Raw genomic sequence first — 13,426 nt, forward strand, 5'->3', positions numbered from 1 at the left:
TTCTCAACCTTCTCCCTAGCACCTTATGATTAACACTGTGAAGTGTTATTTCATTTGAAGAACATATTTAATACACTGTGACACAATGTAGACGTATGGGTAGGAGACACAATCTAAACTTTAAGCTTCTTAGGAAATGCCACAATGTGTATAAAGCAATTCTTACTGAAAGAATTATTACTGTATAAGCAAATAAAGAAACAAATTTGTGAACTATAAACATATCTGCCATTTCAAAAATTAATGAAATTATTTTCCCTTTTATGCATCTTTAAGCTATGAAAGAGCTCTTCACAATCACAATATTGCAAAGTACTAATGTATTATTTAACATTGTTGGAATGATTGGCCACTGTAGATGTCTCAGAGTACTTACTAAATCTACTTAGAAACATTAGTAACTACTATTATTTCTTTTTCAACTTTTTTACATAAGCAAAACCCTAGGGTTTTTTACATAAGCAAAACCCTAGCATAAATGCAGTAAAACTTTAGATAAGCAAGTGCATTTTCCTCACTTTCATATCTAGATTATTTGGCAGCAATACTGCTAACTCTTAAGAACCCTTAAACGCTTATTATTCAAAAGATTTAGTAAAACCTAAAAGGAATCGAGATATGTTAAACTCAACAGCCCACCTCTGTTCTACCAGTAAACATTCTTCTATTACTGCAATTGCTTAATTCTTGTATAATATTAGTAAAATATAATCAGGAACATGTTCTCTACATACCCATCTTCATAGTTCCACATAAAGATGTCACTGTCAATGGTCAGCCAAGCTCTGCTGATTTCTGGAAATACCCCCATCATACAATTGCACTGCATATCTGAAGCACTGCTGATGTAAGGACTAAAGTATTCAGGGTAGCAAATGCAAAATCATTGGAACATTGAAAAAAATATAATACTTTACCTAAAGTAGAACACTAGCTGTGTACCAGAAACATTTTAATTCCAGCAGCATCACTAGCTAAATGGATCTTGCACTACTTGTAAGCATGATGAAGGGAGTGAGAACTACCAGAAGGATTGGGGAAGATTACAGAAGTAAAAAAAAAAAAACAAAAAAAAACCCCAAACATTTTTTCTAGAATTAGTACTTACAAAATCTAACACAGTATTTTTCATAAGGATACGTCCAAACTGTTCCACTAGCTCTGGGGGAAGTGGAACTCTGCGAACTGAGCTGATCTCTGGAAGATTAGGTATTGACAGCAAACCTGGTCCCTGCAAAGGATAATCCATATCTGCCATACCAGAAACAGTAGGGTTAGCTGCAAGTAAGAACAACGAAAAAATTAGACCTCTTATAAAGAATGAGAAATTCATTAGAAAGGTTTCTGTTCTCTTTATCTTAACCTGATTGTTTCCTATTTTGTGAAATTGGAATTAGACTAATCACATTTCCCATTTTATTTTAGATTAGTAACACAGGCCTTCAGACTAAGCAGAAAAAAGGTCTTGATACTGCAGAGACCAAGCATTTAAATGCCACTATTCTTAAGATCTGTGAACGGATTCTGTAGGAGGACCATAAACAATAAATCTTAATCTTGAATCAGACATGAGCAAAGACGTGTAAACAAACTCTTACCATAACTCATCTGCCTACTCTTTAGCCTGCTCTTCCTATGATACTCTCCAGCCCTTTTTTCCACTGGATGGCTAGACACCAAATATAACATGTGAACAAGCCAGGAGCCCTTTCCTTCACCTAGAAAAGCTGATCTGTACTCCTAGTACCAAGTTAAAATACCTATTCACAGACAGTATTTTACATGATTTCGCAGAATCACAGAACATCAGAGGTTGGAAGGGACCTCCAGAGACCATCGGGTCCAACCCTGCTGCCAATGCAGGATCACTTACGGTAGTCTGCACAGGAATGCATCCAGACAGGTTTTGAACACGTTCAGAGGAGACTCCACAACCTCTCTGGGCAGCCTGTTCTAGTGCTCATCACCCTCACTGTAAAGAGGTTTTCTCCTCATGTGGAGGTGGTTTTTATCTATGATGCTGCTAGGGCACTTGAAAGTGTATTATTGTATTGCATTGTATCATAACAGAAAACATACTTATTTCTTATATCATGATAGGCCCCTACGTATATATACTAATTAGGTCACCAAAAGAGCCACAGTGCCTCTTCCCAGCCCGCTTTCCCAGGGCGTTGGTAACAGTGAAGTAGGAGATGCTGTCTCGAGCAAAACAGCACAAGTGTTTGAGATACACCTTCCATTGTCAATAGTTATATGTCACATGCAGGTACAAACAAACACCAATCAAAGCAGCTTAAGATTCTCAAGATACTTGTTATTTAGGGACAATGCTGGGCACTTAGTGACCCTAAGAGCATTCTGCAAGACAGAATGAAAAACAAGGACGATTTTCTTCACCTCTCCCTAGAGGCAGATAGGGCCGGGGAGTCGAGACACCCCAAACCTAGTGCTCCTGCAGTGCTACCCCTATAACCGAAAATCCTACAATCGCAACATCTACCCACGCACCAAAACGTTCACTACAAGCCTTCCGCCCCCACCCCCTCTTCTGATGGTTGAGAAACCATCAGACTCAGCCTCGTCGCCATCTGTAAATCAGGGCGAGCAGCTGCTGTCCCCGGAACCTTGCCAGTGCACTAGCCGTCAAGGGGATGTGGTCGTGCCGAGGAACCCCACACGTGGCTTGTTAGGCCAGTGAAAGCCGCCCTGCAGGGCGTCGCGGGACGTCGGAGGCACCGGGGCAGCTGAGGCCACGAGGGCCGGAGACAGAGGGTCCTCGAGCACTCCTCACCAGGCGACGGCACCGCCAGCAGCTCGGAGAGATCTGGGTAGCAGCGATCATCCTGGATCTGCCGGTCGATGATGCGGCCCGCGATCTCCAGCGCCTCCTGTGTAGTAGGCGCCACGGGGCTCATGGCGGCGGGCATGGCGATGGCGGGGCTGGGATCTAGACCAGCGGGCGCCTCCGCGTATGGCCAAAAAGCGCGGACTGGCCTCCCAACGCTTCGACACCCGCCAAATACCGGCAGGCCTTGCGCATGCGACGCACTTCCGCCAGCCTGAGAGCCGCTTCCGCCAGCGGGAGGAGGGGGAAGGGCAGGCCGTGCTGAAAGGCGGGAGATCGGACCGGGAACAGGCGTGGTAGTGACGGCCCGGAGGAGGGCAGCAGGGAGTGTTCTCTGGGAACAGTGTGTAGCTCTAGGCTGCTCCCTGCCTGCTTGGCTGTAGGCTCCCTCTGACAGCGCAAAGATACTTTATACTGCGATACGATATTGTGGCGAGACCGTACACACCACAGTTACTCATACACAGATTTTCCGTGTGGCGATTGTCTACCTTTAGCCTGTACCTGGTGCTATCCTATAGCAGTTGCTCTATTGTCATATGACCCCTTCCCCAGCACAGAAAATCTGTGGGTAGAAGTTCATGAAATAGCAAAACAGACACCAATGAAATATCAATATGGTCATAGCAAACTTGTCAAGGCTGGGACTCTTAAGTGATGTGTCTGCTGTAGACAGTGTAGGCATTCCAAAGCCACTTTAGGAAGTCTTGGGGTTTGTGAAACTTGGATTTCAGGGGATGGGTCTCGTTTGTAAATAATGTTTTTTCTCCTGACTGTGCTGACTCTGCTTTTGTTATAGGCTCCACTGATGCAGATTTCTATTCAGGAAAGCTTAATTTATGGGAAAGAGACTTGGCACAAGAAAATAAATCCCTCCCACTCTGCTTTCCAAATAAAGAACCTGAAGTTAAGCCCCAAAGTTCACAGTGTTTACATGGCAAAGCAGGAAATTCTCCCTGTATCTTCTCAAGATTGAGAAGATAATGGTCACCAGTGAGGTTCCCCATTTTAGGGCTAGTGCTCTTCAATGCTTTTATAAATTATCAGAATGCTGGAATCAAATGTTCATTACATTTGCCAATGATCATAATCTAGGAAGAGCTGTAGACTCTCTCAAGTGGTAGAGAGGCCTTACAGGGAGACCTGGATAGACTACAGAGAGCTCGGCTCTCAAGGGAGTTTGAAATGCGACAAGACCAACTTCAGGATTTTCCACCTGGGATCGGGTAATCCTGGTTATATGTACAAACTGGGGACAAGAGGTTGGTGAGCAGCCATGTGGTAAGAGGTCTGGGGATTGGTGGCAAGGTGGATGTGAGTCTTAGTGTGCCCTGAAAGCCAAAGGGCCAACTATGCCCTGTGTGCATCAGGCTCAGCAGAGCTAGCCATTTGAGGTAGGTGACTGCTTTATATTGCACTGGTGCAACCCACTTCCAGTACTGTGTGCAGTTTTAGGTGCCTCAGTTTAAGGACAGAGTCATGCACTTTGCTTGTAAGAAGCAACAATATACTTTATATAACAAAGCTTAATGGTAAATGCAAGAGTGCCTGTCAAGATTCAATTGCAAGGTACACTTGATTACCTACTTCATAGAGGACAGGGTCAGACAGAACTGTCAAGGAGACCTTCCCATCGAGTCATGAGGTTAAAAAAGGACCCCTTTGCTTTCTAAACTCCTTCCCAGAGAGGTACAGCTGCATCCACTGCTTGTCCAAAACTTGGTCAGTGATTCATGTCTAGAGGATTATATATGCACAACCAATCTTCTGTAACACTTAGCTAAGATTTCAAAACTTAGCATGCTGTTAACCACTTACAGAGTATCTGTTGTGGCAAGGAATCTCTCAGACTCAGAGAGCAAACTCAAGAGGTGTCCCTACTGAAAGGGAGAGCTCAAGTGCAGCCCACTTTTGTGTATGAGAACTCAACAGGACATGAGGTGTCCATTATTTTGAGAGTAAGATGATTGACTTGTATTAGCATGCAGTATGACATAGAATGCATTGGGTTGGAATGGTCATCTAGTTCAACTCCACTGCAGTGAGCAGGGACATCCCCAATTAGATCAGATTGCTTAGGTTCCCATCACTTTTGACCATAAATGACTCCAGGATTGGGGCTTCCACCACCTCCCTCAGAAATTTGTTGCAGTCTTCCACAAATCCTCATAAAGAAGAATTTGTTCCTAATGTTTAGGGACTTAAGCATCTTCCCTATGAAGAGAGACTGAGAGCCCTGGGGCTGTTTAGTCTTGAGAAGAGAAGACTGAGAGGGGATCTCATCAATGTCTAATAATATCTGAGGGGTGGGTGTCAAGTGTAGGGGGCCAGGCTCTTTTTGATGGTTCACAGTGATAAGACAAGGAACAATGGGTTCAAACATAGAAGATTTCACCTCAACATGAGGAGAAACTTCTTTACAGTGAGGGTGATGGAGCACTGGAACAGGCTGCCCAGGGAGGTTGTGGAGTCTCCTTCTCTGGAGACTTTCAAACCTCACCTGGATGCATTCCTGTGCAGACTTCCCTAGGTGATCCTGCTCTGGGAGGGGGGTTGGACCTGATGATTTCTTGAGGTCCCTTCCAACCTCTGATATATTGTGATACTGTGATACTATAATGTTCAGTCTAAATCTAACCTTCTCTAGTTTAAAACCATTCCCCCTTGTCCTATTGCTACATGCCCTTGTAAACAGTCCCTCCCCAGCTTTCTTGTAGGTCCCTTTTAGATATTGGATAAATTCTCCCTGGAGCCCTCTCTTTTCCAGGCTGAACAACCCCACGCCTCTCAGCCTGTGTTTGTAGGAGAAATGCTTCAGTCCTTTGATAATTTTTGTGGCCCTTGTCTGGACCTGCTCCAGCAGGTCCTTGTCCTTCTTGTGTTGAGAGCCCCAGAGCTGGACACAACACTCCAGGTGAGGTCTCATCAGAGCAGAGGAGAGTGGCAGAATCACCTCTCTTGATCTGCTGGCCACGCTTCTTTTGATGCAACCTAGGATGCAATTTGCCTTCTAGGCTGCAAGTGTGCATTGTTGGCTCGTGTCCAACTTTTCAACCACCAGTACTCCCAAATTCTTTTCTGCAGGACTGCTCTCTATCACAGCCTCCCCTAGCCTGTATTGACAATGAGGATTGTCCCCACCCACGTACAGGACCTTGTACTCCATCTTTTTGAACCTCATGAAGTTCACCTGGGCCCACTTCTCAAGATTGTCCAGGTCCCTCTGCCCCTCTCGTGTATCAACCACACGATTAAGCTTGGTGCCCACCATTCCAGACAGCCTTTGACTACTATGCTGCTATCTCTCCCCCCAAGTACAGAACAAGCAGGATGCAATTATCACAACCCCTGCTCGTGGTTAGAACTTAAGTGGAGGAGGGTCATGTCACAGGACATCAGACTGAGTGTTCCCAGAAAAGGGTGAGTCTGGTAGTGAAATGCCTTAGGAACAAGACTTAGGAGGTTTAGGAGGAACAGCTGAGGTAATTTGGCTTTTTTAGCTTTGACAAGACTGAGGAGTGTCTTCATGGCAATCTACACCTTTCTCAGTGTGGCAGGAGAGGTGGGAGGGAAGAAGGGTAGTGAAGAAGGAACTGCTGATATCCCTCTCTCCGATGGCTGGTGACAGTACTCAAAAACTTTAATGAAGCTTAGGGCAATTTCAGGCTGGGCATTAGTAAGAGGCTTTTCATTGAGAGGGTGATAAATGCCTGGAACAGGCTCCCAAAATGAGTGGTCATGGTACCAAGTCTGTGAGAGTTCAAGGAGCGTCTGAATGATTATCTTGGTCATGTTTCATGTAGTTAGTGCTGCAACGAGCAGGGAGCTGGATTTGATGCTCCTCAGGCGTGCTACAAAATTGAGATATTCTGTAATTCTGTGAAGATTTACTCGAGACCTTCAGATCAGCGACGGGAGAGAGGTACAAGACCGACGGCTAACGCCCGGAGACGGCAGATGAAACGCAAGACACACCCCGTGCGCGCCGGTGGGCGGCGCTGGCGGATAGGCCTCCTGGTCTCTCTGGCGGCTCCCCGGCGCTTCCTGCCGGTGAGTGTTGTGGTTCCGGGGCAGCAGCAGCATGGAGCCGACGGCTGAAAGCGGTAAGCTGTGGCGCGGCGCGGGTCGTGACCGCACCCGTCCGAACTCACCCTGCACCTCTGATTGATGCCTGTGTTTTTTTTTTTTTACTTCTCTTTGCAGATGCTGAGATTCTGGGGGGACCTGACCCGGAGCTGTCGGCTACCATGGGCTTCTCAGGCTTCGGTGTGTTGCGATGCTGGCTGGGGGGTGCCGGGCGGTGGGGTGCTGGGCGCGGGGGTGTTTGCTTGAGGCTGGCCGCGCACGATGGGAAGGAGAGGGTGATAGGTGGCGGTAGATACGAAGCCGTCGTCCTTGTCGGCCGCTTTCCCCCCTCCTCCCGCGGCCTAGAGCAGCCGGGAGTGCTTGTGGTCGGGGGTGAGTCTGTGTTTCAGTCTCCTTTTTCGTTATTTTCAGGGAAGAAAGCTCGGACGTTCGACCTCGAAGCCATGTTTGAGCAAACTAGAAGAACTGCAGTGGAGAGGAGTAGGAAGGTCTTGGGTAAGAAGTGCCGGTGTAGACAAGCAATGCATTTTAAAACGTTTTTTATTTTTCTGCCTTGGAGTGATGTTTAAAGTTCTCAAATGGGCTGCCTGCCTAAAGAAAAAAAAAATCGGCAAATGCAGTTCTATTCAAGGAAAACAGTCCTAAACAGCTCGGAACTTGGTAAAGCTACTAACTTTGGATCTGATTATGTAAGAGCAGTGTGCGTGTGAAACGTTCCTTACAGATGAAGACTTTTATTTAGTTGTGTGTTTATTTGGGAATGGAAGTTGGTACAGAGAACTTTAATGTAGAAGGAACAGACTATCAAGAATATGTGTCTCACACCAAACTGTAGGTTACATATCAGCCCATGAATTTGTCTCTGTACTGTGTTTGAAGTGGGGGAATTTTTGAGGTGGTGGTTGAGAGTGGGAAATAGAGAAATAATACATCTTGTGGTGTCAGTATCCAAGCAAACAGGACTACAAAAAAACCCAGCCTTGGGAATGCCCCGTGTGTGTCTTAGAAATCTATATATTCATGCTTTCTCACTCCACTTAGTTCAGGATGTTTGGATTTTGTTTTTTCCATGTGGTGCCATCATGGTTGAGCAGCTTCTGTCCTACTGGATTGAGCTTAATCTGTTCTTGGAAGCGTTAAAGTTTATGAAGCTAGTGGACTTGGAAGAACCTGACCAAGAGAAAAGCAATTCTGTATAAAAGAATGAGAAAATTATGATTTTGTTTTTCTTGTTCTGATTTTATCCAGAACCATGAGAATAGACCTCTGGAGGATCATTGTCTTTGTGGACTTTAAGATACTTTGAAATTGAAACGTACAAGGGATTGCAAAACTTGATTTGGATCATTTTTTGGTGTTGACAGAATCTAAACACAACATGTTTCCATGTTGGAAAGCTTTTCATGTTTGACAGTGGTTCAGAATGAGCTAACATTCCTTATAAAAGACTATTTACTTACAGTATTTTCCTTTAGGAGGGAAATCTATTAGCTGATTACAAAAGCACAATACCTCTAAGTCAAGACATCTTGAACTGCATCATGAATTTGTCCCTTCTCTTCCCCTTTCCCTACAAGCTTTCTAAGTTCTTAGCTGTAAAGGAAACAGCAGATTTTGTTGTTTACAAGGTCGCTCATTTTACCAAAAATGATGAGTCTTTGTGTGTAATTCATCTGTTTAACTTAGAAACAAATTTTGGTATTCAGATTATAGTAATCAGAAAGGTGTAAATTTTACAGCTTTTTGTGGGGGTGGAATACTGTGAGCATTTATTTTCAGATTTTTTTAATGTCTTTCACTGTTGTTTCTTGGCTTTTTGGAATAACTATAACTTTTTGAAATGTTTCCAGTGATTCTTGAGCTGTGGATAGTAAGAATTGAGATCAAAATAAGTTTTCCTGTATCTTGCTGGTGTTCATGTTTCTCTTCAGAGGAAAATGTTTCCTAGCTTTGCCACAAAACATGATCTGTCTTTTAGTTTAGTTAACAAATAATGAGAAAAAAGGAAATTGATGTGTGTATAGAGAGGAAGAAGCTTTTCTTCACTTGGTTGAAGTTATTCAAGCACTTTTAGAAATACAGTAGCTTCATCTGTTATGCTGTCATTCCACTATTCTTGTTCTTTGAAATGGAAAGTTATGTTTACATCGATTTTGTTGCAGTGTACCACAGGAATTAACTTTCAGTAAGTGAAGGGGGAACAAACTCTTAATAGAAGCAAATATTTGTATTTATTTTCTGTAAATTGTACTTACAGTTCACTTCTTTATGATAATTTTTGTTGCCTGTACAAAGAAAACTTACAAGAACTTTCTGAAGTAATCATACTAAATTAGCATATTGTTGAAAATACTGAAATATCACCATCTTTATGTGATCACAGTACATTGGAGGTTGGTCTCCAGAGATCATCTGGTCCAACACCCCTGCCAATAGCAGGATCACATAGGGTAGTCCACAGTGGGATGCATCCAGACTGGTTTTTAATGTGTCCAGAGGAGACTCCACAATCTCTCTGGGGAGCCTGTTCCAGTGCTCCTTCACCCTCACTGTATAGAAGTTTCTCCTCATGTTGAGGTGAAACCTTCTGTGTTCAAGCTATGTTCCTTGTCTTTTATTGCACACCACCAAAAAGAGATTGGCCTTCTCCCTCAGATTGACACCCACCCCTCAGATATTATTAGACATTGATGAGATCCCCTCTCAGTCTTCTCTTCTCAAGACTAAACAGCCCCAGGGCTCTCAGTCTCTCTTCATAGGGGAGATACTCAAGTCCCCTCATCATCCTCGTGGCTCTCGGTTGAATTCTCTCCAGCAGGTCCCTGTATCTCTTGAGCTGGGGTGCCCAAAAGTGGACATAGTATTCTAGGTGTGGTCTAGGGCAGAGTAGAGGGGGAAAAGAACCTCCCTAGACCTGCTGGACACACTTTTCTGGATGTGCCCCAGGATACCCTTGGTTCTCTTGGCTACAAGGGCACATTGCTGTCCCATGGAGAACTTGCTGTCCACTAGGACTTCGAGGTCTTTCTTTGTGGAGCTGCTTTCCAGCAGGGCAGCTCCTAACCTGCACTGGTGCCTGATCAACCTATGTTTGATAGTGTGTTCAAACTACAGCTATAAGATGTTTGCATTTTCTTTGTGATACTTCTTCTGAGTGGTCATTGCAGTAGCAATGGAAATTTAATTTGTATAGAAAAGTGATCTATTTTCAGGTGAAATCCTTTAATTGCTGTTACTTTCAAATATTTCATTTAAATCTTAAAGTCAGTAAAATTAATTTACTGTCTGCAACAAGATTCTATTTTTGTTATTTTCTAATAGTCCTGATTATTTATGTGCTCTCCATATTCAGAGGCTCGTGAACGAGAGAGCAAAGATGAGGCTAAAAAAGAGTTTAGAGGTCCATGCATGGATTCATCAGCTTCAGCATCCAGTGCAGCAGGAAGCGTGTCCACATTAACCCAAAGGTAAGATATGGTTGGAGACTTCATGTAACAGATTGCTTATCTGAAAGAGGTGTTTTTGGTTTTGTTTTGTTTCTGTTTTTTTTTTTGTTTTTTTTTTTTGAGAACAAGTGTCATTTAAGTTGTGTGAACATGTTTATGTTGTCTGAAGTATTTCACTGGAAACACTGATACTTGATTTTCATGTGTGCTTTTGTAAAGATGTGTCAATATTTGTAAATATTGGCTTGATGTATATTTAATAGTGTATTTTCTAGTCTCCTCCCTAAACCTTTTCTGCATACTTAAAAACAAAAAAAGGGCAATGTTGTTTTCTGTGGATTTTTAAAAAATGATAGGGCAAATGTAATGACTGTATGACCTGACTTAATGAGCACCTATTGCTCCTACTGGTGCTTGGTAATTGTTTATACCTGCTGAAAGAGAAAGTGGAAATCATGCATGCACATTTTTTAGAGTAATGATGGGATTGAGAATGTGTTTCATTGTTACTTCAGTCTGAAATTTACTGTCAAACTTGCCAGCATCTGCTTTTTATTGACAATAAATGCTACTGCTTTGACAGTTTCAAATGCTGGGAAGTCAAAAATAGCTGAAAGTAATGGAGGCCACACAACTCCGTTGCATGACAGGGATTGCAGTGATCAGTGCACTAAAACAGTGTTTAGGTTTCTTTATGAAATCCTAATCCACTCAGGACATTAGTACACATCAATCTATGTTTCTTTAGGGCTGATAGTGACATCTTTGTTTTCCTCTTACTTCTTAACTCTCTTTCTCTCTATTTTTTCCTCTCCACTTTCTCCTCACTTTTCCCGCTGCTCTGGTCCAATCTGATAAACCAAACTCATCATCTGTTTGACATTGGTTCCCTTTTATGTACTCCAAACAAATTTTTTTAATCTTTGTGTGACCTTCCCCACTGCCCAGGGTTGGCTCTGGATACTGGGTTCTGACAGCCATCCATGCCCTAGTGCAGCTTTCTTTTTGTCCTCTTACAGCTTCATGTACTGAGGAGATTTTCATTTAGTGAGGGAGAACAAAAACCCAATTCCTTACTCTTTTCTGAATCCTGGGAAAGGGGCTGGCAAACTGGTTCTTCTTTTTTGACTCAGGAAAAGTAAGACGGTAAGGCTGAAAGTTGAAGAAATGCCAATTGTTTTGTCCTTTCTATCAGCGCTGCTTCTGGTCACTGTCAGAGGGGTAGATGGAGTTTTGGTCTGTCTTTATTAGGATGTTCTTGTGTTTTGACTCTTTCTTCCATTAAGATCAGAAGATAGCAGTATCTGTAGCTGAAATACTTGACTGTCCCTACTATGTTCAGAGTGTGGTGAGAAACAGTGCCACAATTCTGACCGTTTTCCGTGCAAAGAGATTACACTGTCCCTCAAAATACTAAAATGTTTGATCAGTTTATCTTTCATAGCAAATGATGGAATGACAAGGATAGGTACTTTGGAAAGAAGCAAGTTATTGTTCTCCAGAAAAATCTAAAAATCTCTGATTCTAGGATTGGAAAGGATGGACCCCTTGAATCCTTATGTTGTATACATGCTTCTCACTGGCAGCTACAGCGTATGTTTTATTTCCATTATAAAGCTAATTAAATAGTGCCTTTGGAGGAAAATACAAGTGGTTTGCTAGTCTGGACACGCCTGTCGACTCTTTAAGGCACAGCTTCCCACGTAATGTTGTCAAGTTATTTGTTTTGGGGATACCTACTTTGAAGAACTTCAATGGTTCCAACTGGTTCCTCACATATACTGAGTAAAAGAAGCTCTTCTTATTTGAATTAGATTTATTAGACAATTGTATCCTGATCTAGGTGTTTAAATGTCTCTCATCACTATGCAAAACAAAATTAGTATTAGAGGTAGTATGTTTTATTAGGCAGGTAAATATAGGTGGAGAATTCAGGCAAGCTTTCAGGCATGTAAACTTTTCTCATCTGAGATCCAGATTTATGCTGATTTTTTTTCCTGTTTTGATTTCTTTGCAAAACAGAATTTCAGTTGCTTATCCAATAGAAATGTTTTCTGTATAACCTGCTATGTGCTGGTCTACAGCTAGTTTGGGGGGCAGAGTGAGACTGAATTCTATGCCACAATTACATAGTTCAGAACATACTTTTTTAGTCCTGTATTATGTTCTTACACTTCTGTATTTTAATTATATTTTTTAAGTGATAACTTGAAAAAAAGCTCAGTACCTGTGCAGTCTTTTTTAAAAAACTTTGCTCAACTATCTTCTGCAGTCTCTTCCTTTAAAAACTCACACACTGTTAAAATGTAGGTCCCAAACCAAGTCTTGCAAGTTGAGCTCATCTCACTGAATGTTTATTCCTACTGCAAGGTATCAGTGTAATGATAGGCTGTGTCTAGTGGCGAAGTTATCTATTTTGAGACCTGCCAGTTATAACACTGCTGACTTGGTAGCTACCAGCAGAGGGTGCACATTTATTTTGAAAAAACTCAATGAACGTGGACTAAATAACTCTACTCTTCAGAAAATTCCCAACACCAAAAATAACATACTTGCACAACTGATCTGGACAACAGCAAAATTATAATTTAATGTAACTTTTAGAATCTAGATTTGTGATCATATCAAAGATTTGGTCAAAAGGTGCTGGATTCAGTTTATTCTTTACCTGTTTGTGAGCCTGGCCAATTACTGTTTGGAGTTTCGTCCAGCCAACAGAAGTGCAGAGTATTTACAAATGTACAGCTGGAAGCAGAACCATGAAAATTACTCTATAAGAATATAATCTATTGGCTTCTACTCAATATTGAAATCATAGAGTTGTTATGATTGGAAAAGACATCTGAGATCATCAAGTCCAACCAATCTAAACCTTCCCTGCCACAATTCCAGGCCGTTTCCTCTTGTGCTATGACTTGATACTAGAGAGGAGAGACTGATCCCCACCTCACTACAACCTCATTTCAGATAGTTGTAGAGGGCACCTCAATGTCTTCCCTTCTTGTGGTGAGCAGCCCAAAACTTTGTTTTATCCATTATTTTTTTT

The 13,426-nt window shown here is 42.5% G+C and overlaps 2 protein-coding genes across 3 annotated transcripts in view; one reads left to right on the forward strand and one right to left on the reverse strand.

Annotated features, from left to right (window-relative positions):
• Positions 1-2,872, reverse strand: part of NUP155 (nucleoporin 155) — a 30,831-nt gene extending 27,959 nt beyond the window's left edge. For both annotated transcript variants that reach the window (XM_054398149.1, XM_054398150.1), the window contains exons 1-3: positions 2,795-2,872; positions 1,141-1,278; positions 735-831 (exon numbers count right to left, since the gene is read on the reverse strand). In XM_054398149.1, coding sequence (XP_054254124.1) covers positions 735-831; positions 1,141-1,258 — 215 coding nt within the window. In that variant the 5' untranslated portion in view covers positions 1,259-1,278; positions 2,795-2,872. The remainder of the gene's footprint in view (positions 1-734; positions 832-1,140; positions 1,279-2,794) is intronic.
• A 4,051-nt stretch (positions 2,873-6,923) lies between these two features.
• WDR70 (WD repeat domain 70) overlaps positions 6,924-13,426 on the forward strand; it is a 133,250-nt gene continuing 126,747 nt past the window's right edge. The window contains exons 1-4 of the mRNA XM_054397660.1: positions 6,924-6,951; positions 7,052-7,114; positions 7,346-7,429; positions 10,287-10,401. Of these exons, the coding sequence (XP_054253635.1) occupies positions 6,930-6,951; positions 7,052-7,114; positions 7,346-7,429; positions 10,287-10,401 (284 nt within the window). The 5' untranslated portion in view covers positions 6,924-6,929. The remainder of the gene's footprint in view (positions 6,952-7,051; positions 7,115-7,345; positions 7,430-10,286; positions 10,402-13,426) is intronic.

Source organism: Indicator indicator, chromosome Z (assembly GCF_027791375.1).
Source record: "Indicator indicator isolate 239-I01 chromosome Z, UM_Iind_1.1, whole genome shotgun sequence".
NCBI lineage: Eukaryota > Metazoa > Chordata > Aves > Piciformes > Indicatoridae > Indicator > Indicator indicator.